The sequence below is a fragment of the Cervus canadensis genome, chromosome 1, assembly GCF_019320065.1.
Source record: "Cervus canadensis isolate Bull #8, Minnesota chromosome 1, ASM1932006v1, whole genome shotgun sequence".
NCBI classification, from domain to species: Eukaryota; Metazoa; Chordata; class Mammalia; order Artiodactyla; family Cervidae; genus Cervus; species Cervus canadensis.
This window is the reverse complement of record NC_057386.1, coordinates 92,211,509-92,238,144: the sequence shown is the minus strand read 5'-3', so window position 1 is coordinate 92,238,144 and position 26,636 is coordinate 92,211,509. Positions and strand designations below refer to the sequence as shown.

The 26,636-nt window shown below is 37.6% G+C and overlaps 2 protein-coding genes across 7 annotated transcripts in view; one reads left to right on the top strand and one right to left on the bottom strand.

Moving 5' to 3' along the window:
• NUDT6 (nudix hydrolase 6) overlaps positions 1-4,330 on the bottom strand; it is a 67,184-nt gene extending 62,854 nt beyond the window's left edge. The window contains exon 1 of one of the 5 annotated variants that reach the window (XM_043487025.1): positions 4,314-4,330. Coding sequence is in view for 3 of the 5 variants with exons in the window: in XM_043487012.1 (XP_043342947.1) it covers positions 3,712-3,949 (238 nt within the window). In the remaining 2 variants the exon portion in view is untranslated. Of the gene's footprint in view, positions 1-870; positions 1,137-2,842; positions 3,391-3,711; positions 4,003-4,313 lie in introns of those variants that run through there. The other 4 variants (XM_043487012.1, XM_043487062.1, XM_043487017.1 and 1 more) reach the window with 4 other exon arrangements.
• A 122-nt stretch (positions 4,331-4,452) lies between these two features.
• Positions 4,453-26,636, top strand: part of SPATA5 (spermatogenesis associated 5) — a 323,645-nt gene continuing 301,461 nt past the window's right edge. Inside the window, exons 1-9 of one of the 2 annotated variants that reach the window (XM_043486963.1) lie at positions 4,453-4,665; positions 10,335-10,456; positions 11,580-11,737; positions 15,002-15,060; positions 16,337-16,981; positions 18,096-18,225; positions 18,494-18,550; positions 19,283-19,406; positions 21,644-21,899. In XM_043486963.1, the coding sequence (XP_043342898.1) occupies positions 4,521-4,665; positions 10,335-10,456; positions 11,580-11,737; positions 15,002-15,060; positions 16,337-16,981; positions 18,096-18,225; positions 18,494-18,550; positions 19,283-19,406; positions 21,644-21,899 (1,696 nt within the window). In that variant the 5' untranslated portion in view covers positions 4,453-4,520. The remainder of the gene's footprint in view (positions 4,666-10,334; positions 10,457-11,579; positions 11,738-15,001; positions 15,061-16,336; positions 16,982-18,095; positions 18,226-18,493; positions 18,551-19,282; positions 19,407-21,643; positions 21,900-26,636) is intronic. The other variant, XM_043486957.1, reaches the window with a different exon arrangement.

The following is a 26,636-nucleotide window of genomic DNA, read 5'->3' as shown; positions in this document are numbered from 1 at the left end:
GAAAATAAAAATAAATCAAAACTTCACATTAGCATACAGAGAAATTTAAAATTTTGACACTTTTTCCATGAATATAATTTTGGAATTGACATACCACATATAATTTACATGTTTCTTTTTTTCTTTTACAATAGATTATAGACATTTTGTTACCATTAAAACTCTTTAACAAGCATTTTTAATGACTGCATAATTTTCCTCATACATTTAGGTGTACCACAAATTACTTAACTAACCTAATTTTGGACATGTAGGTTGTTTGTAATCTTACCTTATATTATTAATTATACCATGACAAACATTAAAATATATTTTTGGTCTTTGACTTTAAATTCTCTTACTTTGATACTTAAGATTGAGTTGGGGGAAAAAGATGCTAACATTTATCTGGCCCTTACTAAAATCCAGACATTTTAGATACAGTATTTTAAGTTCTCACAACACAAAAGGCAAGTATGGTCACCGCTAACTTTATAGGTAAAGAAATGAATACTTAACAATTTTAGAAAAACTTTTCAGATCCTTTTCTCTATCCACCATCTCGGTCTTTACATTAATCCTACAAAATGTGTGTGGAGAGAGCGGAAAAGACTGTATCATTTATTTAATGGTTAGATTCCATTCCCTCCTCTTCCACAGCCTCTGAGGTAAGCATCTCCCTGTTAAGGACCATTGTTTCTCTACTCTTGCAAAGTCAGTGTGACTAACACAGTGACAAACAACTTGGGGCCCTAATAGACTTCTTGATTTGGGGCTATGGGGTCCTGTCACATCCTTCTCATATCGAACTTTCTCTGGTATCTTCTTAAAAACTGACATAGTTACATAAAGTGAAATGCATAAATCCTAAGCGAACATTTGAGTTTTGACCTATGCATTCACTTGTGTAGTCCACATTCCAGTCAGGATTACAGAAGATTTTGATCACCACAGGAAGTTCCCAAGTCTTCCTTTCCAATCACTCCAGTCAAGGGAAAAAGCTGAAGCTCTGAAAGTTCATGAAAAAAAAGTTCTGAAAAAGCTGAAGCCACTTGTTTACTATTTTTTATCTTCACACTCTGACTTGGAGAATCTGTCCACTCCCACTGCTTCAGCTAACTATATAATGCTGCTTGCCCAGTCCTGATCTCACTGAACACTGAATTTTGCTGCTCTCCAGCTGCTTTCATATTCTGAAAGCTGCTGCTTCAAACTTCATACCTGTATTCAAAACTGACTCCTATAGCCATCCTCAAGTAGTTTTTATTTACCGGTATACTTCTGGCTCCAATGCTTAAAGTCTAAGAATCATTTAAAAAAAATTTTTCCCCCTCTTTTTTTTTGCTAATAAACTTTAATTTTTCCTCCTGTCCCTCATTACTTAGCTCAAATATATCCTTCAAAGTGAGTTCACATACCACCTCTTTTGACAATAAGCTTTCCCTAAATGCTTTCCAAATGTGAACTTAACTCCTCTAATAGATTTACTAGAACTTACTACACAATGCCTAATGACATCTTTTGTCATTTATTTTTCTAATCCTAATATTCTGTGGGCAGAGGAGCCTGGCAGGCTACAGTCCATGGGGTTGCAAAGAGTTGGACATGACTGAGCATGCACACACACAATATTTTGTGCATCTGCAATCCTCCAGGTTAACATGATTTTATGCTTGGGCTCAATTCACATTTATTAAATGACTGGCTGTGTAAAGTCACAAAGCTAGTGAGTGGCATAGCAAAGATCAGAATCAGCGTTATTTCCCCACTCACACAGATATTTGTGAAGCTTAACAACACAAATATGTCTTCACCTAAATTTAGTTTATAACAGGAACAGTAAAAAGAATAGACCTCACGTCCAAAGGTGCAAAACAACTATTGCTAATACATTATATACAATCAGTTCTATTTGCTTGAAAAGAACAGATTTAGACTTCCTATCAGGCTTTCTTCTCAGATTATTTATTTGTTTCTTTTTACAGGCAACATCATTCAGTTTTGTTTGACTCAATAACAAAAAACCAGCAATGGTTCTTATAGTGCAGCAAGAACAAATTCTAGAGCCAGGAGAAGTTAATCTGTCAGTACCATCATCTTTGAAATGTGGATAATAATAGTACCTACCTCATAGGTTATAAGGACTAAATGAGTTAATAATTTTGAAGTCCTTAAAACAGTATCCAGCACTTAGTGAGTGTACTAGGATTTTATTAAAAAGTATGTAATGTAAGACTTCAGAGTTTATAAATTAGTCTCATGTAATTTATCTTTGATCACCACACCTATCCAGTAAAGTAACTAGAGCTGGCATTATTCACATAAGCAACCTAAGGGGCAGATATTTTCAGTGGTGGTTATCCTAATGCCTGGTTAAGCATGTGGCAGAACACGGGACTTGAAACCTGGTCAAAGAGAGAGCCACTCAGTCGTGTCCGACTCTTTGCAACCCCATGGACCATATAGTCCATGGAATTCTCCAGGCCAGAATACTGGAGTGGCTAGCCATTCCCTTCTCCAGGGGATCTTCCCAACCCGGGGATCGAACCCAGGTCTCCCAAGTTGCAGGTGGGTTCTTTACCAGCTGAGCCACCAGGGAAGACTGAAACCTGGATGTGACACCAAATCCAACCCACTTTCTGCTTTGCCTTCCTGATTGAGGTAGAGCTTTAATCACTAACAAGTAACAAATGTGTACAATAAACACCTGTGTCTAACCACACATATTACACAGATTTGATTCTCCTACCGTTAACCCTGTTGGCAGTTAACAATTGTTCCTGAGGAGGAGAGAAAATAAGGTGAAGGGGTAAATAGTTTCGAAATGAAGATAGTTAAAGATTAAAACAACTAGTTCAATTACATTTCCACAGATGCTCACTCGCCATATTGCTTCACAGGATAAAGATTCTGAAGTTTCCTTCTTAATGAGAGAAGAAGAATTTTCATGCCTCGCTTTCAATTTGATTGTAAGGACCCTTGGGCAGCTTGAAAAACCGGCTGCTCCACCAAATTACGGGCTCTCAAAGTGAGGTCTCCTCTATCCTAGTTATCTTTCCTATCAGTGGACTCAAGGTTCAAAAGTGATGAGTTTTCCTACCAAAGACTGAAACCACTCTATCAGTCTCCCCGGTTAATTACAAAAAGCAACCAGCTTTTTGTGAAACAGACGCAAACTAGTTCACAGTCTCCACAGCTCCTGACCCAACCTGTGTACAAAGACGACCACTCAAACCTCTCCAGCCAATTCACTGGCCACCACCTATACTAGGATGCGACAGTTTTGTCCTGGTCAAAGTGCCCGGCAGAACCAAGGGTCGGTAAATGTCAGTAAACAATAACAACTTAACATTTAATAAGCGGTAAGTATGTGGCGGAAACTGTGCGAGGCACTTGATACGCGTTATCCATTTCATCCCTCAGCAATTCCACCAGTTCCTATTACCTGGTTTTACGGATGAGAAAATGGTGGTTTACACAACTTGGCTCGAGGTTACACACTAGAAAGAAGACCTGAAACAACGGCTGCAGATGCCAGAGTCTGAACTCGTTACTGTTTCACCCAACCGCCTCAGAGACCTCCCCGCCAAGGCCACAACAACGACAGGCAGAAAACAGGTGCCGGTCACGCCTGCCCTCTCGTTCCCTCGAGCGCGACTCAGGGGTGGGGACCGCGGTTACTTCATGAGAAAGACTGAGAAGCCCGGGGAGCCTCGCACTAGGCGCACTTGCCCTGCAAGGCCCTCTGGAAGGCGATCGGGTCCAGGCGGTCCAGAGCGTCCAGCCTCCCCAGGCGCACGGAGACGCCTCCAAATCTGTCCAGCTCTCCCCGCAGCTCCTCAGCTCCGAAAGGGGGGTCCCGAGCGCAACCCGAACCGCCCGCGGACCAGCGGGGCCCTGCGCCGAGCACCGCGCGGCGGGCCAGAGCCAGCACCACACGCTGATAGCTCCCCCTGAGGAGTGGCGGCATTTTGGCGCCGATCCCCGTTCCCCACGCGGACGCTCCTATTCACTCAACCCGCGTGATCTGGCAAAGAGGGAGTTACCGTAACTTTTAGAAGAGTGCCGCCCAGCCAGTCTCAGAGTTGAGCAGGCGTTACCTCTTCGCAGAGGAGATGGCCAAGTCCAGTCGACCGGCTCCTTTCAAGAATCTGCCCAGCTCCAGGAAAGCGGGAGAAACTTTCCCACCACTGCCCTCCCACTCCAACCCACCTCAGCACCCCCCCCCCCCAGTTTAATTTAACAGAGATTTGTTCAGGATTAGGGAAGGCGGCGGATAGACGAAAAAGTCCTGTTTTTAAGGAATTTACAATCGAAAAGAGCGTTCCGTTCACCTAATCTGTTTTCCTTGGCCATTCAGGAACTCTTCAAAGACAGCGGATTCTGAAGAAGCTCGGTTCTTCTGCTCTTACTGCGCTGCACTCAGGGGATTACGGCTCGGGACGGAGCCCTGCTGGCTTCTGCCCCGGAAGTTTTTCTGTCAGAGAAGCGCGCACGTTGAGCCGGCTTTACTGCTGCTTCTCTCAGGCTGCCTACGGATCATGTCGTCCAAGAAGAACAGAAAACGGCTAAACCAAAGCGCCGAGAATGGTTCTTCCTCGGCATCTGCTGCTTCCTTTCCTGCAGGGGCCACAGCTTCTGCCGTGGCGGCCGGGACTCTGGTGGTGATTAACTTCTTAGAAAAGGGTAAAGAGTTCTGAGTGGGAGACCCGAGGCCGAGGGGGCGCCGTCTGAGAGGACCGAAAACCTAGCGATTCTGCCTTGAGGTGCAAAGGTTTTTAAAAATTGAGCGAGGCAGAAGTATGAGAGCGCAAAGTAGTCTGTAAAATACCCGAAGTCGCCTTTGCACTGGAGAAGTTAGGCAGAAATGACTTATGAGTATCTTAGTTAAGCTTTTTTTGAAAATTGCCCTGAATTTGCACTTGAAGCAGCTTTGCGTTAAGATTAACGTCATCTCTAACTGCAAAATCGTATCTAGCGAGGATAGTATATGAAAACTCTGAAATCCATTTGTGTAACAGTGTGGATTCGTCCTCTCTAAGAGACGTTAAGGTGCCTTTAAAACCGAAAGGTGGCTTTTTTTCCCTTACCACACAGGTTCTGGTATTTCATAAATAGCTGTTAATTGTGCGCGGGCGTTAGCAGTAGGTTGGGTATTTCAGGTATATATCTTATTTACTCTTCTCAGAGTTTTGGGAGATGAGTACTATATTATTACGCTCATTTTACAGAGAAAGAAAAATTAACGCGATTCGCCCCCAGGTTACACAGGTACTAACTAAATGGCAGAGACTTTTTAGAGTCCACATGTATTTAACTCTAAAGCCATTGAGCTACATCCCAACAACCTTGACTTGAAAGAACGTATTTAATTGGTATAGCTTTTAGCAGGCTTGACCTCGTGGCAAAAATTTATTTATGTCTGTTGCAGACCCTAAGGACAGTCTTTCAGTTGACATAGTGTTTTCAGTCTCTCTTAGGATCAGAGGACAACTTGCTCTGTCCTGCATATTCAATCCGTTTTTCGACTGGATTTTTCCCATTGGCATTTAAACCTGCTGATACTCCCTTTCATCTTAAAAGCTCCACACCCTCCATTCCCAGACTTCTTAAATGGAGCCATCTCTGCGTCCTCAGCTCTCAGTTGTTCCTTAGGCCATTCCTATTTGACATCCATCCCAGGATTCCATGGAAACTGCCCTCTCCCTGATCTCTGATTATCCCCGGGTTGGTAAATCCAGTGGATGGTTTTCATTGCTTATTTACTTCAGCAGCTTTTGGTATTGCCAGCCGTTTCTGTTTTCTTGAAATACTTTATTTTTTTGACTTAAATATCATCAGACCCTCCTAGTTTTTCTCCCTCTTTTGGTTGGCACTTCATCAGTTTCCTTTGCAGGCTGCCTTCTTTCACCTAACCATCAAATATAGAAGTTCCTTTATTCTTAGCCTTAAACTCTCTTTCTCTCTATAAAAATTTTTTTTTCTTTGGCAAGTTAATCCAGTGCCCAGAGTTTTCCATTTACACACTTATGTTTAGATTTATATTTGTAATTTGTTTCTGAGTCTTGATTCAATGGTCTTCTAGACCAGTGCATCTCATACTCTGTAGGGAAGGTTTAAAAATTCCCGACATGTCACAGATCAGCACTTTTGTAAAATACAATAAAAGTAAATTACTGGAAAAATAAGATTAAAAAAATAAATTTTTATTAGATTCAACAGATGTAAAATTACTCTGTCAAATTACAATAAAAACTACTAAATGCTATTTTCTGAGGTAAGTACCTCATCATGAACAAAGAGTTCGTGGATCACGATTTTTTTTTAACTGAAATACAGTTGATTAACAATATTAGTTTCAGTCGTATTCACTTTTAAATACATTGGGAAACGATCACCATGATGAAGTCTAGTAACCATCTGTCACTATCCAAAGTTAATATAGTATTATTGACTATATTCCTCATGCTGTGCGTTAATTCTCTGTAACTTATTTATTCAATACTTTATAACTGGAAATTTGTACTTCTTATTCCCCTTCTTGCTCAGCCACCCCCACCTTTCTCCCATTTCAGAAACACACTTCTTTGTATCTATGAATTGGTTCCTGTTTATGTTTTTGTTCTTTAGATTCCATGTGTAAGTGAAATCATATGATACTGGTCTCTCTCTGACTTATTTCACTTGGCATAATATCCTCTAGATCCATCCATGTTGTTGCAAATGGCAAGATTTCATTCTTTTTTTAAATTGCTGAGTAATATTTCAATATATATGTATAAATGTTCTTTATATATTTTGGATATTAATTCCATATCAAGTTGTCATTTGCAGATATCTTCTTTCATTCAGTAGGCAGTCTTTTTGTTTTGTTTGATGGTTTCTTTCATTGTGCAAAAGCTTATTAGATATAATCTCATTTATTTTTGCTTTTGTTGCCTTTGCCTCAGGAGACAGATCCAAAACATATTACTAAGACTAACTTCAAGGAGTTTATTGCATTTGTTTTTTTCTAGTAGTTTTATAGTTTTGGGTCTTACATTTAAGTCTTTAATCCATCTTGAATTTTTTTTTTTTAAGAAAGTGATTCAGTTCATTTCTTTTGCGTGTAGCTGTCTAGTTTTCCCAACACCAATGACTGAGGAGTTTGTCTTTTCCGCATTATATATTCTTGCCTCCTTTGTCATTGATTTCTTGCCTATATATGTGTGGGTTCATTTCTGGGCTTTATATTCTGTTCCACTGATCTATGTATCCATTGTTGTACCACTGTCATACTGTTTCGATTACTATAATTTGAAATCAGAGAGTGTTCTACCTCCAGCTTTGTTCTTTCTCAAAATTGCATTGGCTATTCTAGTTCCATTCAAATTTACGATTATTAGTTCTACTTATGTGAAAAATGCCACTGGTATTTTGATAGGGATTGCATTGAATCTGTAGGTTGCTTTGGGTAGTATAGACATTTTAACAGCATTAATTCTTCCCCCAATTCATGAGCACAGTGTATCTTTCCATTTATTTGTGTCCTCAATTTCTTTCATCAGAATCTTATAGTTTTCAGATTATGAAGTCTGAACCTCCTTATGAAGGTGAACCTCCTTGGTTAAATTTATTCCTAGATATTTTATTATATTTGATGCAGTGATAAATGGGATTCCTTTTTTTTTTCTTCTAAATTCGTGGTCCCCACTTTGAATATAGCACTGTGCTATACCTCTTCTTTTAAATTTTTCAAAGATTTGTCAGGACTGACCTTGTGAACTGGTACTTAGTCCAACAAAACAAATGAGCTCTGTTCAGTCTTTCTCACTGTAAAATTCAGAAATCTCAGATTCACCCATGACACCTCCCTCTTAAATCTCACATTATCCAGTCCACCATCAAGTCCAGTTTACTAGCTAAAATTTTTCCCATGTTAGACTTCTGCATTCCCTTCCCACTGCTTCCACGTTAATCTCAGACACCATCCTCTTTCACCTGGACTACTACACTGATTGCTCTTTTCCAATTCCTTTTCCACTCTGCAGATAGAATGGTATTATGAAAATCCTGTCACAACTCTGCTTTTCTCTACTAACTGGCCTCCAATTACTGTCAGATTAAAGACCAGGAACTTGATACAGCCCACTGCCCTAGGTGGTGTTGACCTTCATTATGTGGCTCTCTTTTGTCTCCCACCACTCTGTCTACACTTTTCCCCGCAGATGCACAGTGCTGTCTTCTGTCAAGGATCTCTGTACATGCTGTTCTCTTTAGTGAGAATTGTTTTTTTTTTCCCCTCTTCATTTAGTTAATTTTACTCTTCCTTCAGACGGATTTAAACATTATTCCTTGAAAAAAAACATTCTTTGATTCCTCTAAGTTAGGTCTGATCCCACATTATAGGCTATCTTAGCACTCTTAGTTGTTATTTCATTGCATTAATCTTGGTTTATAATTACACAGTTATTTAGTGATTGTTTAATAGTTTGCATTCTATTAAATTATATGTTCCATGACAAAGACTGTGTCTGCTTTTGTCCACCTTGTATCCCCAGTGCCTATTGTAGTATTTGCCTTAGAGTGGGCACGTGCTATTTGCTGAATGAACACATGAAGGGTAGATGGTTGTTTGAAATTACCTTTACTATCTCATTAGTTAATCTGCACATAAGGTGCTCAATAAATTAGTAGGAAAGTGGATGTGTGGATGTAGAGATATAAAGAACTGGAGGAATGAGGACTGGTGAAGGGAATTGTGCGGTTAACAGTTTGTAAGCAGGAAATACGATGGAAATGTATTAGAAAATAAGGCCAGTGGATGGAAATTTGAATCCATTGGTGGTGGGGAGAAATGGAAGTATTTGAGAAGTGTGTGATTTATCAAATCTTGGTTCAGGGTAGGATGGAGGGAAGAGAGAAAGAAAACTTAAAATCTTGTCAGGGACTGAGTACTTCTGCAAGGTAATTATGAAGAGGGAAGGGTAATTCATTGAGGTTTCCTTCGTAAGGAAGAGAGAATTGGCAGACACTGAATATTACGAGGTTATCAAACAGGACACTTTGCTGTTATTGATGCGTAAACTGTGTAAGAGACCTGGTGCTCATAAGAAAGTTGAATTTCTTTTCAGTCTCTCATTATAAAAAACGTTTAGTTTATGGTCAGTCCTGTTAATCTTAGCCCTGGGAGTTGCTTTGTTTTTCTATATTTGTTCATCTAATGACAGAGGGAAAATAAAAGTGTTGGAAAGTTACTTTGCAGTGGCAAAAAATGATGTAAATCAGACCTCATGGTTTTGCTTTTGTTGACTTAGTTTCTTTTTAATTACAAAAAATCTGTTTTTCTGATTATGAAGGAACACGAATACTAGTCAGAGCTCTCTGATTATGATATGTGACTATAATAAGTTTTATAATAAAGTTTGTGATAGGCATCATAAGTGCTAGCATGGATTTTGTGCTGAAAAGAAAAATACCGTATACTTGTCTACTGCATCCATTCTTATCATGGATATTTATTATGCAGACAAACTCTGTATTTAATGAACTTCTAGGCAGTGGAGTTTACAAAGATGAGTATGACCCAGTTCCTGCCCCCAAAGCAGTATATAATTTAAAGGAAAGTCGAATTGTGAAATAAATGAATGTTATGATGATAAGTGCTAGTAACAGACAATATAAGGTGCTGGGAGATGAGAGGAGGGGCAGCTAACCAGATGTGCAGCCTGAGGGAGTGGGTGGGCAGAGGTGGAGATGTTAGCACATCATTTTCAGAGGTTTTGTAACTGGACTGAATTGCAGGCCCTTCTCTGGCCAAAAGTTGAAAGCACTAATGGTCATTTGAGCCAGCGTGTCTTCGCCTAAGGAACAAGACCTGTGTTGTTATTATCCGTGTGTTCTTGGGAATAGAAAGGAAAATGTCTGATTGCTGTCCTGTGGGTCAGAAGTGGAAACATAACTTAATCCTCTAGAGCCAGATTATGTGCCATTTCCCCAGTTCAAGCCTTTCAGTACTAGTAGCCAAATCAACTTAGAATCTGTAATAGGAGAAGTTCAAAATGCAAGTATGAAAAGCCCTATTGCAAGTATGTTCAGTTAGTAATGAAATTAGAGATTTAAAAAAAAATAATGAAAACTAATACCTGCCCATAAAATATCCTTTTTTAGTTAGCATTCATATTGTCAGTGGAACCTCACAAAGGCTTGGTTTTAAGTCTGCTAAAATAAAGAGGGTTCGAAAAATAGTTTCTCCAGGGTATGATAAGTGCATTCATGTGGTAATATAGATTAAGGATTTTTATTTAGTCCAAAAGAAATCTTGCTTTAACTTCAGTTACAGAATACTGTGAAAATAATTTTCTTCTTCTTGGTAGATGACAAAGTTCCTAAAGCATTCCAGAATTCTCTTGTTCAACTTGGACTCAATACCATGAAGTCTGCAAATATTTGTATCGGTCGACCAGTGTTGCTTACCAGTTTGGATGGAAAGCAGGAGGTAAGAGTCCTTTTCATTTCCTTACTTGAGAAATATTTGAGATGTTTTTTATTTTCAACACAAGCAGTGATAATTGAAAAGCTATATTTTACAAGACCCTCACATCTGTATAAACTTCTCGTTCCTGTGATACCCTGGGAGTTGTAGCTCCTAAGTGTCATGATGTGGAGAAGCCTTTCCCCCAGCAATAGTGACGCACTAACAGCCCTATATTTTGCTGTCTATGAGTTGTATTTCCTCACAGAAATGTTATTTTGGGTCATTTGTTTTGTATATAAATATTTGATCACCCTCTGTTTGTCCTTGCAGCCATTCATCATACCTGAGACTTTTAAGTCCAGGATCTTTCTTGAGTCATTTTTGGCAGCTTGGCTTTCTTCTTCTGCCTCTGACATGTCTTCTGCTGCTGCTTCATCTGTCAGTGTTCTCCCGACCGGTGGGGTCCCCTGGAAATATTTTGTAATCTCGTATCTGCTGATGGCATGTCTTCCATTCCTTTTGTTGTCCTGGACTTTTACTGTAAAAAATCCTTTAGTGTGTTTTGTGGAAGAGAAGACTATAAATGCATAAGCTCAGCCCACTAATCTGGAGCTAGAAACCTTCTCCCTTAGAACATAAGTCTGATGAGATCCAGGTTCCCATGGAGCTCTTGTGCTGGTCCATCCCTGTCTCCTAGATGTAGTTTATGCTCCAGATTGAATTACCTTACAGTTAGCTTGCCTTCAGTATTTTTTCTTATTTTCCTCTTATCACCTGTTAAGGTCTTATCTCTTTTCCTAAAACCAACTCTCAGTTCTTCCACCATTTTCCCTGTGGGATTACCCCTAATCTTCACAAAAAAAGGTGTAATATTTATCAGTTCAGTTCAGTCGTACAGTCATGTCTGACTCTTTGTGACCCAATGGATTACAGGATGCCAGGCTTCCCTGTCCTTACCAACTCCCAGAGCTTGCTCAAATTCAATAGTTCTTTGTAGTTTGTATCTCATAGTATCTCCTTTGGGGCAAAGACTTGTGTTTTGCAGAGCCATGTACTTGACTGTGCTTAGTTTTCTTTCTTATAAATTAATGATATTCTACAAATAAGTATTTTCTTATTTTTTTGTTTCCTCTGTTGTGGGCAGGTCTATACGGCCTGGCCTGTGGCAGGATTTCCTGGAGGCAAGGTTGGCCTGAGTGAAGTGGCACAGAAGAACGTGGGTGTGAGGGTTGGTGATGCCATCCATGTCCAGCCTGTTTTGGGTGCTGTGCTGCAGGCTGAGGAAATGGACGTGGCTCTCAGGTTTGGCTGTTGTTCGTGGTGACTGTCTGGATTAGTGCTGCCCAGTAGAAATAAGATGAGTCACAAATGTGAACCACATGTGTAATTCTGCATTTTCTAGTAGCCACATTTAAAAAGTCAAGAGAAAGAGAAAGTAATTGTATATTTTATTTAGTTAATATATTAAATTTTATTTGAACTTATAATTAAGTACAAAAATTATTAACAAGATTTTTCATTCTGTTTTTCAAACTGAGCCTTCAAAATCCACTGTGTCATGTTACCTTTGTAGCACATCTCAGTTTGGGCTAGCCGCGTTCTTAGCACTTGATGGCCATAAGTGTTGCGTGGCTAGTGACCTACTGTATCAGACAGCACAGACTAGATGGGTGTTATGTCATTTATGGACTACAGGCTCTCTAATGTCCTGTGATTACAGTATGCTCTGACATTTTAGGTAAGAGGAATTATTATTGATGGATAGTTAATGGTGTTTTTTTTCTCATGGTTTGTGGTATAATCAGGGCTTCCTGTCTTACAATTGTAAAGACAATAGTAGATTACTATGAATAGGCAAGAAACAAGTTTTAATTAAGACTGCTCAAGCAAAGTATGTGATTGTGTGTTTTAACTCACTGGTTATTCAAACCAATAAAATAGTTATATCTATCATATTTTTAAATAGTCCCCTATGAAAGACTATCGATATGGTTAAAGTATATCACCCACCCTCTTGAATGTTCTGTACCTAATAGGGTTTTTACTCAGTTTGCATACACAAGTCTTATCAAAATTTGTTTTTAAAAAATCTTTTGATACTTTGATAGCATGTTTATAAAAATTTGGAGGATTTTATGTGCTGGAATCACAAAACATTTTTCAATCATTAGCTTGATTTTGAAATGTTTTCTTCACTTTTGCTACTTTTATAGATTCCAAGCTTAAGCCTTGGCCTATTTTTCTTTTTAAAAACAGGAAAATATCTTCAGTGCATTTTATAACAGTTTAGTGAGCAACAAAGTAAAAGGCAGAAAGGAAATGAGAACACAACATATGTTGAGCACCAACCATGTGCTAGGACACAAGTGCATACACTTCTCCCATTTTTCTTCCCTCATTTAATCCTCTAAACATATTGCAAGGTGTCCATGTTTATCCATTTTTACAGGTGAGAGAATGGGCTCAGTGAGAAGTAACTTGCTCATTATTTTATGGTAATTTTTTAATTAACTCAGGTTAAATAGGATTAATCTTTAGACTGTTCTAAAACAGTCCTTTAGGCAGTTATCAGTTGACTGGATCAGTTACTAACAAGTGTGACCTCTTGAGGGCGCAGCAGTCTTAGGTGATAATGAGTACCTATTATAAAGGGACTTCATATGTATTAAATGGAAGCTTTTTTATTTTTTTAAAGAATCTTCTGTTTTAAATGTGGCAGCAGAACTTAAACAAGAAACTTAATTTTCAATAAGAAAAATCAGTAATTTTAGTCTGCTGCTTAAATCCTTCAGGTGTTAGCTGAAAAATTTTATTACTAATGTTAGAGCTCCTTCTAGTGGAAATGATTTTATCTGCACACATTCTTTTTTTTAAAAGCAAAACTGTTTATTTTTACGTATTTCACATATTTGCAAATATTTTCTATTCAAAGTTTAATAAGTAAAAGCAGTCTAAGTAGTTTCAGAGTTCTATAAACAAGTAAATTTAAGTATTTAAGGAAATACAGTTTCCTCTTTATACACACATTTGATTCATGAAATTTTCTCCTTGTTTTTCTCTTTTATTTGAATAAATAAAATAATCAAATCATCATTTGTGGTAGTTATGTTACATGAAGTTGCCGCAAATACTGAACTGTTGCTTGGAGGACGGGGGTGTGTGTGTGTGTGTGTGTGTGTTTATTTAACATATATAAATATATGAAAATACATGTCTTACATAGATTATAACTTATAATCTTATAACTCCCTGAATAACTCATTCTGGTAAATTCTATTTTAGAAAAGACAAGTGGCTTAGAAGTATTAAGTGACTTGCCTGAGGTCACTCCATTAAGAGGTGCCAGAGTTAGGATTCAAACACCCCTCTACCTGGTCCTGGAGCTGCAGCTTTTTGCTGTATATTGTACTGCTCCCTTCCCTCTTCACCTTCTGTCCTCTGGTCACCTCTGAATGAGAGTTGACATAGAGGCTTTTTTTAACCTCAGCTGGGCAAGTGTTGGGTTACTCACATTTTTGCCTGTTCTGTTCTCTTCTACAAATGTCTGGGAAAGCCCCACTAGTATTGATTTTGGGGTTACAAACATATTTTAGCAAGTAGATGAATTTGCATATGGAATCCTCAAATAAGTTTGTATCAGTTTTGTTACTGATAATGTTATTGAGAACATGGCTTAGATTTGGACCACATGGGCTTGCTAATATACCTTTTCCTGAGCTAAACCATTCTCCCTCTGTGATCTCTGTCAAATTCAATAGCCATAGGCTTCTTCTCCTGATACCAACTGCTTACACATGGAGGAGGAAAAATGCACTGAGATGCATGTTCTGAAAGCTCTCCAAGGATGTGTGTCTTTACAAGTGTAATGATTTTTAGCCATACTTCTGTAATCAAACAAGCAGTCTTCCTGGAAAACACTGTAATTGGTCAGAAGATGGCTTTTACATTTTTTTAGGCATGCCCTTTCTCTTGAAGATAAACTTCCATTGTACTATTACCTTGCTTTTTTCTTAGCTCTTCAGATAATGTACTCTATAGGATTTAAATTTCCTTAAAGGTAATTTATGAATGATTGAAAGAGAATAAAGTAAGCTATTGATAAAAGCCTTTATCCAAGCTGGGCAAGTTCAGAGAGAAAATGATTAATTGAGACTAGTGGTTTTTTTAAAAATGTTTTTGGCTATGATACACAATAAAAAACACGTTTTTTTGTTTTAATTTATTATACATATACTACATGCAGAGATGTAGTGCATAAATGTACACCACGTTTGTACGTGTATGCACCTCAGTATATCCGGGGGGGAGGTGTGTGTATGAGTGGTATGTAAGATAGTAAAGAACATTGATTTGGGCTTCTAGGAAACCACATTACAAATGATTTCATGGCTGTAAGATGTATCTGCAAAGTATAAATCATTCTAAAATTGTATAAATTTTTTCTAGGTTGTAAACTAATGATTTTCTTGATTAGGTCTGCATTATCACTGTGTGCGTGTCATTTTATATTACATTTTAGTTTCTGGTGTACTTAATGCTGATTTTTATTTCTCCCACCCTTCACAGTGACAAAAATGCAGATATTAATGAAGAACAACTGGCTGGTTGTATTTTGAGAAAACTAGGTGAGATGTATTTTTAATAGTTTTCTATGGAGAAGGAAATGGCAACCCACTCCAGTACTCTTGCCTGGAAAATCCCAAGGTTGGAGGAGCCTGATAGGCTACAGTCCATGGGGTTGCAAAGAGTCGGACACGACTGAGAAACTTCATTTTCAATAAAAAGGAATGCATTTGAGTCGGTGCTAATGAGGTGGATGAAACTGGAGCCTGTTATACAGAGTGAACTAAGTCAGAAAGAGAAACACAAATACTGTATATTAACACATATATATGGAATTTAGAAAGATGATGACGGTGATCCAATATGCAAGGCAGCAAAAGAGACACAGATGTAAAGAACAGACTTTTGAACTCTGTGGGAGAAGGCGAGGGTGGGATGATTTGAGAGAATAGCATTGAAACATATATATTAGCATATGTGAAATAAATGACTAGTGCAAGTTTGATGCATGAAGCAGGTCACACAAAGCTGGTGCTCTGGGACAGCCCAGAGGGACGGGGTGTGGAGGGAGGTGGGAGGGGGGTTCAGCATGGGGGGACATATGTACAGCAGTGGCTGATTCATGTTGATGTATGACAAAACCCCCACAATATTGTAAAGTAATTATCCTCCAATTAAAATAATATAAAAAAGATACAAAAAAAAATAGTTTTCTAAATTTTGAAAAGCAAGGCAGCAGCAAATAAACTAATGTGTCTTCGAGGTCTTGTGTGCATAATACTTTTCTTTGAAATAGTGTAGAGATTATTCTTTCCAATGAATTAATGTCCCTTTAAGATAGGGATGTAGTCTCTCTCTCCTTCTCCTGCCCGCCCCCCAGTATTAACCTCAACTGCTGTGTAATTGACTGATAGTTGAGCCCTGCAGAGAATGTATGACTTAACCTGTGAACAGTTGGTGGTAGAACTGAAACTTTTAACCCTTGAGCTCTGTTGTTTTCAGTGAGAAATGTTGGAGTGTTGATTTAGATTTGCCATTTTAGGTTGGTTCATTGTTGAACATGGAATGTCTGGCCATATGGGGATATAGTTGATAGAATCATACATGTATTGAGTGTAGAGGATTTCAGAGAATCATCTTTTCCTTCTTAGGTCTCCAAATACTGCTGTATCTTAGGGGAGGAATTTTAGGTCCTCTGTTTTTTGTAACAATTATTTTATGTTCCATCTTTGATTTAGTCTTTTCAAGCATAATTATGTTAATAGATTAAATTGCTATTCAAACTTTAAATGAGTGAAAAATTGTGCTGACATATATATTTAATAAATTGTTTTCCAGATGGCAAGGTGGTTTTACCAGGCAACTTTCTGTATTGTACATTCTATGGACGACCATGCAAGCTGCAAGTGTTGCGAGTGAAAGGAGCAGATGGCACAATGTTGAGAAGGGCTCAGAATGACTCTGACACTGCTGCCCGGGGAATGGCCTCTGAGCTGTCCAGCCGAGATCCCAGCACCCTGGATATATCCTTACAGCTAAGCCAGTTAGATCTGGAAGTGCCCCGACGGCCGGCATCAAGTAGTACTCCTTACAGACCAGTAGATAACAGAATGATGGATAAAGCTGGTGGCATTTTGTCAGATGGTACACAGAGTCCTGGGAATGGCAGTGGACTTGGATTAGAGGAAGTCACAGGGCTTGCATGTAGTTTTGAGTCTGCCAGGGAAGGAAGTGAGCAACCTGTTGATGAAGAGAGATTACTGAAGTCACCCAGCGTGGGAGCACAGAGCAACACTGATACCTTTTATTTTATTTCTTCAAAAACAAGAGTCAATTTTACAAAGAACCGTACAAATTCAAAAGATCAAGCCAACCAATTAAAAGTAACTTATGACATGATAGGTGGCTTAAATAGTCAGCTGAAAGAAATTAGAGAAATTATTGAATTACCTCTCAAACAGCCTGAGCTTTTCAAGAGTTATGGTATGATTTTTTCAGTGTATTATACCCAGAAATGTTAAACTAGAAAGCAGTTGGCTCATTGCACTTAACTAATAATTGTTCACCTTCTCTTCCAGTTTTTCTTTCCTGGGTGGGAGGTGTGGTAGGAGTTGTGAGTTGCTTTGGGAAATGCCTTTTAACTGAGCCTTTTTCTGTGCTCAAGGTCTACTGCCTAATGCTCTGATGTGGAGCTGATGTAATAATCATAGAAATAAAGTGCACGATAAATGTAACTTGAATCATCCCTAAACCATTCCAGTCTTACCCCCCACCCCTGCACCCCTAGTCAGTGGAGAAATTATTTTCCATAAAACTAGTCCCTGGTTCCAAAAAGGTTGGGGTCTGCTGCTTTAGGGTATGTGAGTCAGTCGTAGTCTTGTCTGTTTTAACTGCATACTTCCACAGTTGTTTGTATTGGATCTGGAACAAGTACCATGCTAGATTAGCTGTAATGACTAAAAAAATAAACCAAACATTAAATAGTTTGGATAAAACTTCTTTGTTGGGCAGTGTAGCTGAATGCAGATCTCTTTGTATTAAAACAAGTGCAGGGAGTGACTTGACTTTTAGAAAACTCAGGGCTTCTGAAAGGTTACTGCCCAGATCCTCTGCATATATGTGGTGCATACCATGTCTTACTCCGCTTTTTTGCTTTTTCCTTTTTCATGAATCTTTATATGTATCAAATGAAACCTTGAATTGACATTTTGCTGGTAATGCTTATATTCTCTGAGATGAAATTGGATGAAATTTGGGATTGAATGTTGGATGAAACTAGTTGGAAGAAAACTGGGATTGGTGGCTTCTTTTGGATGTCCTTGTTTGGGTTTTGTTTTCTGATCATTGGACAATGCTGTGTGGATTGGGGCATGACAATAGTGTGGGTATCCAACCAGTTTTTTACTAACCAGCCTGGTCTGGTTGGGTCTAGACAGAGAGAAAAAGTCAGAGTTGGCATGTCTGGGGGGAAAAAGTTCTGACTCTTACTTTAGTTTTGATGCAAGTAAATTTGTTTTATAACTTGTGTTTGAAGTCATGTGACAATGTTTACCATAAACCTACTAATGCTGAATCCAGTGTTCTCTACTTCTTCTAGGAATTCCTCCCCCTAGAGGAGTGTTACTCTATGGTCCTCCGGGTACTGGAAAGACAATGATTGCCAGGGCTGTTGCTAATGAAGTTGGCGCCTATGTTTCTGTAATTAATGGCCCTGAAATTATAAGCAAGTAGGTTCATAATTTAATAGAATAAACAATATTATTAGATATGCTTCTTAAATGTAGTTTTTAAAAAATGGCTCTATAGTATTCTGTCTGGATGTTTCACACACTGAATTGTTAAATTTGCTTTTAATGTGTATAAAATTTAAATTAGAAAATAATTTTTGAAAGTAGTTTTAAGTATTCTGAAAATATTTGAAGTCAGATGAACTTTTATAGGCAGAATTTTAAAAATGATAAGAGTTGGTCCTTAAATGTAATTTATTTCTTACAGATTCTACGGGGAGACGGAAGCAAGATTACGTCAGATATTTGCTGAAGCCACTCTGCGGTATTCTTTATTTTTGGATGTTTGGAATTTTTTTGGATATAGTCAAGGCTGTATTAATGAAAGTAGAGATAGTAGCAGTTTATATGAAATGTGAAAGAATAGAACAAAAATATAACATTGGAAGTAGATTGTAAATTTAATGAGTTTGTTCTAATTCTGTTTTAGAAACAAACTTTAGAAATACTGTTTTAGATAAATAAGTTATTAAATTACATAATAGCAAAAGGTACAAACTTTCAGTTATAAATCATGGCGATGTAATCTATAGCATGGTGACTATAGTTAATAATAAAGAACTTTTAAACAAAGAACAAATAATAAAGAACATTTCTTGCTTTCTATCCCTTGGACTTTAAACCAGCTCCAAGGAATAGCTTCAGTGGCCTCAGTTTCTGAATTGATCAAGAGATAGCAATTTAGGGGGTCTTAGTGGGCAAGGTCTATCTGAGCATTCACTCTCATCTCATGAGCCATATAGGTTCTCAGTATTCTGCTTTTTATTGAGGGCAGATCTACTAGCATGTCATATTGGTGACTTAATAATTGAGGCTAGAATTATTCTAAGATTTTTTAGCTTCACATTTCTATTGCTTTTGTCTTTGATACTAATTAAATTCTAAATTTGCTGCATTGTGTTTCAATCAAAAAAAAATCAATTTTTAATTGAAATGCAACATATCAAATTTAAAAGCTAACTGTGTACTAGAGAATTCTTTACTTGTTTATTTTTAGGCACCCATCAATTATTTTTATTGATGAGCTGGATGCACTTTGCCCTAAAAGAGAAGGGGCTCAGAATGAAGTGGAAAAAAGAGTTGTAGCTTCACTCTTAACACTGATGGATGGTATTGGTTCAGTAAGTATAGCACCAGTATTGATTTCTTTAGTAGGGGATATTTTCTTAATAATATGTATGTAGTAGCAAAAACTATCAAGTATGTCTGAATTTTTGGGGATCTCTAGGGTAAAGGAAAAAATATTAGCTCTAAGAACTAGAGGACCAAGACCCATAAAATAATTTTCTCCAGTGATTTCTTAGTAACAGCAAGGACAGTATAACCTGGCAGTGTTTTTCTAGCATATAAAATTATTTACATTGATAAATATCTTTTTCTAATAAATGGTATTAACCTAAAAACCTGAAGTAAAAATCAGTAAGGAAAATTTAGCAGTTAAACTTAAGGGGAATTTACTAAGAAATTTCATAAGTAAGTCTCATATAACTCTTGTAAAAATTAGTTTGGTGGGAGAGCTTTAAGTTTTGGAAGTGAAAGGACCAAGTGAGAATCATGGGAAATGTGTTGTACAACATTTAAAAAAAAGTTTACTCATGTTACCAAATTCTTTGTATATAGTGCATGCAATCTTATATTAATAAGAACTATGTGCTGATTATGAAAGGAAGACCAGTAGAACTAATAGGGAAGAGGAATGAAGACTCCTGGTAGGCATTTATCAGAAGAATACACTTCTTACACAAGATTGTAAATAACTCAGTTTTTAGAATCTTAATATGTTAGAGCCTAAAGAAATTTTAGAAATTATGGAGTCCTATGTCTTTCTTTTGCACATTAAAAAGCTAGAGAGTTGGAGCCTTTTGGTTTTACTGCCTATTGGTAGAAACTGAACATATGAAAATAACAAACTTTTGGTTATTATTTCTGTTATTTGCTTACCTGTGCTACAATTTCAAGAGTAACCTAAGAGAAGGGTTGTTGCCTACAGCAGTCTGGACAACCACCTGGTTCTCAGTCTTAGGGAAATATCTGGGTGTGATTATAATGTCCCAGGTTTGGACCTCAGCTTACAGAGCTTGGGAGGCTTCCCCAATGGCTCAGTAGGTAATGAATCTGCTTGCAATGCAAGAGACACAGAAGAAAAGTCCTGTGGACAGAGGAGCCTGGCAGGCTGCAGCTGAGCGCACAGCACACGCACGCTACAGAGCTGGAGGAGTCAGTGTTGGTTTACTGGAGAGTTTATTAGTGAGGCTATGAGGATAGGTCCATAATAACAATACTCTCAAGAGATTGATACAGAAAGTGGGACACCAGTTTGTCCATTTATAATAAGTACAGTTGTTAAGCTGACCAAATGCTTTGTTTATAAGCAACTTTCTTTTCATCCTTAAAAATACATGTATTATAATTAGTAGATTTTGGTGAGTAGAAGTCTGATAGAAGGCTCTGTGTTGGAGGATCTTAATTACTATGTTACTGCTGTCTCTTTCTCTGCCACTGGGATAGATCTGCTGTGAACTGATGTTCTTGCCTTTGGGCAGGACTGGGAGCAAGCATGTGACACTAATGTTTTGGCCTGAAAATGTTTAAGGGCCTGTATTTTTGTCTTCTAAAGTCATAATTCATAGATTCATTGTAGTCCATGCATTTTCTGTTGGCACATCCAGTTTAATTAATTAGGTTTAAGTTTTCTTACTTCAAATTGCATTTCAGTTAAGCTTGTCTCTGTGAGATCGCACTTAGGTCATCTGAGTAGAATGTTGGACAATTTCTGCGGATGGCTTATTGTGATCACATTGTTCCAAATTTTATCCTTCGGGGTAAAAATCCATATGTATTCAAGGGTATCTGATACTTGGGTGTTGGTTATATTGTGTGTGTTTCAGGAATTTGAAGATTTATCAAAACAAAAAAGAAACAATCCATATGTATGAAGATTTCTTATTCAACTGTGTAATAGAGCCTTGTTCTTTTTGAAGCACATGTAGGTCATAATTTTAATGACTGTGAGTCATAATCTTATTTTCAAGTGGGGGAAAAGAACAACTTAAAACAGTTCAATAAAACTATATGGTATAGGGTATAACCTATAGATTGTTAGTCATGAGAATTGTGTGGTTAAGATGCCAGAAGTGGGAGAGATGTCACTTACAATAGATGGAGAGTTAAGTATTGGAAACTTTCTAAGGGGTATTTAGACTGAGCTTTGGGAAATGTGGGATGAATGATGAAATTTGAGAAAAAAGGGATAGGACTTAGCAGTGTGAACAGTTAGATCTATCCTTGTCTATATACCAAGTGCATTTTTTTTTAATTTCACAAGAATATGTAATATATTTTTATTTTACTTTGTTAGGAAGGAAGTGAAGGACAGGTGTTGGTTCTTGGGGCCACAAATCGCCCTCATGCATTGGATGCTGCACTCCGAAGACCCGGACGGTTTGATAAAGAGATTGAGATTGGAGTTCCAAATGCTCAAGACAGGCTGGATATCCTCCAGAAACTGCTTCGAAGGGTACCTCATTTACTCACAGAATCTGAACTGCTACACCTGGCAAATAGTGCTCATGGATATGTTGGAGCAGACTTGAAAGCCTTGTGTAATGAAGCAGGTGAGAGTGATTGCTATAGTGAGTCTGTACTGATGGATTTAATAACTCTGGTTTATTTACAAGCTGATAATTTATATCTCATTGATTTCCTACTGGAAGCAGCTAATTTTTTCTAATCATAAAAATATATATGTTTTAAAAAATTCAGTTAATTCAGAAAACTGTAAAAAAAAAATCACTCTTAATCCTTCTTCCTAAAAATAAACACTGTTACAGTGTGTATCTTTCTTCCTAAGTACACAGATACACACAGACACACACATGCGTAACTCGATGCATTAATGGCAGTATTGATGGTGAACGTGTATACTGATATTGTCCTGTTAGAAAATAGGGAGAAGTCCTTGCTGGAGAATGAAAATTTTTCTTACAGGGCAGCTTTGTATTTGTTGAAGTGCTAAAAAAGTACTTAATGAAACCTAAGAATTCTGTGCCTCCAAATAATGTGACAGTGACGTTTCAGTTTGAAAATGTATAAAGGCTGTTATTAATCGGTTGACTCTGACTTTAACCACGGTATAACTGTAGTTGCTTTGGAAGCTCTTAAGACCTTTTTTCCCAGGGTAATTTTAGCCATGGAAAATGTAATCAGATCAGAGCAGTTTTTATAGCCTATTAAAGTATTTGATCAGGCAGGTAAGACTTTATTGAAAAATGTCGAATAATCTGTTGTTGTTGTTCTGAGAGTATTTATTTCTAGAAAAGACATCTTTCCTAGAAAAGATATCTTTCTTCTAAGACTGGGCGTATACCTCATAGCATTTCTAGTTTGCCAGTAATCTTAGGTTCCTTAAATTTCTTTTTTCCTCTAGTATGGGCATATGTTTCTAAGTCCTTTTATATTTTGGAGGAATCTTTTTTCATTTGTGGCATTCTGTTCCAGTTTGTGACCTATCCAGTGTCTTTATAAGGTGCTTTAAATAAAGTTTAACCCTTGTAGGTCATGAAAGAAATTGAATTCTTGAATTGGGAATTTAGTTTAGTTTTTTTTTTTTTTTTTTTTACAGCTTTAGTACAGAAATATGGTAACTTTTTATTTGCAAAGCTTTGATTCATAGTTAATCAAATTTACTAGGTTATTAGTCATTTTATCTTTCTAATCTGACGTAGGTGTGCAGGGAAACAGTTTTGAGAAGGAAGAAAAGATAATTGGAAGAGATAATTTGGATATCTTATTTTTTGTAGAAAAAACAAGTTTTAATTCATTCTATTTGGTCATTTTCACAATTTCCATTTTAGAGGACACACAACTAGGGAAGACTATAGGTTATGCAGATGACAAGGCAAATATGAACATTCTTCTGGTACTTTATGGTCTAGGATGGAGTCCCTTTCTGCCTTGTTTCTTGTTCTTCATAACATTGATGAGTTTGATCATGGAAATGAATTCCCTGCTGATCAAGAAGAAATATCAGTGGTTTACTTTGCTTCCTTCATTCCATTAGGTGACAATGAAGAGTCTGGATTACTCTTTAGGCATTACTTTGTACCTGCTTATTCTAGGCAATGATTCATTCTTCAGCATACCTTTTCAACTTTCTAACAGATTTCATGCATTCTAGAAGGTTCTGGGATTCATGCTGTCTAGAAACATACAATCTGATGAAGGAAAAAGATCTGTAAAGAACTGTACAGTGAGATAGAGCTTCCCTGATGGCTCAGCGGTAAAGAATCCTTCTGCCAATGCTAGAGATGTGGGTTGGATCCCTGGGTCTAGTAGATCCCCTGGAGAGGGAGATGGCAACCCACTCCCCTATTCTTGCCATGGACAGAGGAGCCTGGTGGGTTGCAGTCCAGGGGGTTGCAGAGTCAGACACAACTTATTGACTAAACAACAACAACAATACAGTGAGGTACATACTCAAAGCTAGAGAAAATGTAGTGACTTCTCCAATTGAGAAAGGAGATTCTTTGGTTATATAGAAAAAGTGCCAGCATCTAAGAATAACCTAAAAGAAAAAGTAAAAGTTGTATAGTCAGAATGAGGGTATGGGAAAGTAGGAAAGGGAAGATTCTTTCATCAGATTGTCACAGCAACCCTGAGATATAAGTATCAGAGAGACTCAAAAAGAGATCTCACTGCTAGTATGTGGCAGAACTAGAATTTAAACTCAGTGTCATCTTACTCCCAATCTGTGCTCTTAATCAAAGTTAAATCATAAAACAGATAATTGTCAAAGTGATATAATGTTTTTTGATTTAATTTTAGTCTGTGAAACTAAGAGTAGGATCAACTTATGAAATAGAAGATAGCCCCCATATTTTTTCACAGGTAAATATAGTCTAGAAGTTAAGTTGTATCCTTAGACTTTCAGGGGAAAAGTGATATTGTCAATCACATACCAGATATAAATAGGATCATCTACTTTCCACTCACATATTATATATAGATAGAACCCCTCTGCCACCAAGAACTTTAGGAAGATGGCAGGAAAACTTAATTTCTACTTCTGTGTTACATTTAATTGAAAAAGTTGTGAAAGAGTCAGAAGGTAGGGTAGAGAGAAAATGCTTATTTGAAGATATGTACACATAAAAAGGATGTATGTACGTGGTATATACAAGCAGTAAATAAATATTAACTGTTGTTCAGTTCAGTCGCTCAGTCGTGTCCGACTCTTTGCGACCCCATGAATTGCAGCACGCCAGGCCTCCCTGTCCATCACCAACTCCTGGAGTTTACTCAAACGCATATCCATTGAGTCAGTGATGCCATCCAGCCACCTCATCCTCTGTCGTCCCCTTCTCCTTCTGCCTCCAATCCCTCCCAGCATCAGGGTCTTTTCCAGTGAGTCAGCTCTTTGCATGAGGTGGCCAAAGTATTGGAGTTTCAGCTTCAGCATCAGTCCTTCCGGTGAACACCCAAGACTGATCTCCTTTAGGACGGACTTGTTGGATCTCCTTGGAGTCCAAGGGACTCTCAAGAGTCTTCTTCAACACCACAGTTCAAAAGCGTCAATTCTTCGGTGCTCAGCTTTCTTCACGGTCCAACTCTCACATCCATACATGACCACTGGAAAAATCATAGCCTGGACTAGACGGACCTTTTTCAGCAAAGTAATGTCTCTGTTTTTTAATATGCTGTCTAGGTTGATCATAACTTTCTTTCCAAGGAGTAAGCATCTTTTAATTTCATGGCTGCAGTCACCATCTGCAGTGATTTGGAGCCCAAAAAAATAGTCTGTCAGTGTTTCCACTGTTTCCTCATCTATTTGCCATGAAGTGATGGGACCAGATGCCATGATCTTAGTTTTCTGAATGTTGAGCTTTAAGCCAGTTTTTTCACTCTCCTTTTTCACTTTCATCAAGAGGCTTTTTAGTTCCTCTTCACGTTCTGCCATAAGGGTGGTGTCATCTGCATATCTGAGGTTATTGATATTTCTCCCGGCAATCTTGATTCCAGCTTGTGCTTCTTCCAGCCCAGCATTTCTCATGATGTACTCTGCATGTAAGTTAAATAAGCAGGGTGACAGTATACAGCCTTGACAATATTTAAACTTATCTTCTGTTTACCCTAATCTAGCAATGAATCAGATTTTGAGAAGGTAATTTTAAAAATGATTTAGTCTCATAGCTGAAGTGTCCAGTAGGGAAAATAATGTGGTTTTCTGTATACTGTCTTAAATACTAGCCTGTGTTGTATTACATAGTGTTGTTCTTTAATTTTATGTAGAGAATAAAGCTTAAGAACAGTGTGCTAGAAGTTTTTGCGAGGGATATTCCTAAAGAGGTGGCAGGGTGGGGAGTTATAGTAGAAAATGGATTTTTAGTAGAAAATACCTTTAAGATCAGACTTGTGGTCTTGGGCAGGTTCTTTACCTTATCTGAACCTTAGTTTTTTCCATTTGTAAATTAATGGGGTTATGGTAGATGATATCTATGTACCCTTTTAAATATGATATTCCCCTGATAAAAGGGAGAACAAGAAAGAAATGGAAAAAAAGAGAGGGAGGGAGGAAAGATAGGAAGGGTAGAATAAACTTAAATAAGTTTGGGTAATAAATGGGTAATAACATGGAAATACCCAAGTTACACACTAAACCTGGCCTGACCTCATTAGCTACTTGCATATACCTGGCCTTTCCACGCTTCATTGTCGTCTCTTTTATACTTGTTTGCCTGAATTAAACTTAGGTGGTTAGTCATGAATTTCTCCTACATTGTCCTTAGAAATAATGCTACAAAGCAGACTAATACAGATTGTGAAGTGCATTTTCTCATTGAAACAGTTTTATAGTTTCTAACTAAGGATTTGAGTAAATTATACATTTGGTTAATAATGTGACTCAGAAGGAAAGATAAAACAACTCAAACTCTGTATGCATTAAAAATAGTAGAATTATGCTCCAAATGCTATAGAATGGGCATATCTAACTTATTGAACTTGCAAGGGCATCCCTAATATGTGCATTGAGCATAGGAAGAAAAAACAGCCATAAAGTAAATTTGATTATGTATTCTCCTGGTTCTAAGTAAAAAGAATTGAGTATTTAATATTTCCTCTTAAGTAAATACAAATTTAGAGAAGTTATTAGGGTAAAAATTGAATGGCTTAGTCTTTTTAAATGACTGCCTAGAAAAGTTTGAATTGGTGGCCTTTTCTTTTTTTTTTAATGTAGTAAGTGTCCTTGGACAGGTAGAAGCAGTCACAATTACTACATTGAGCTTAGAATTACAAAGTTAGAATCATAATTTTTTACGAAAAGAATCATGGTAAAATCTTAATATTTAGAGGCA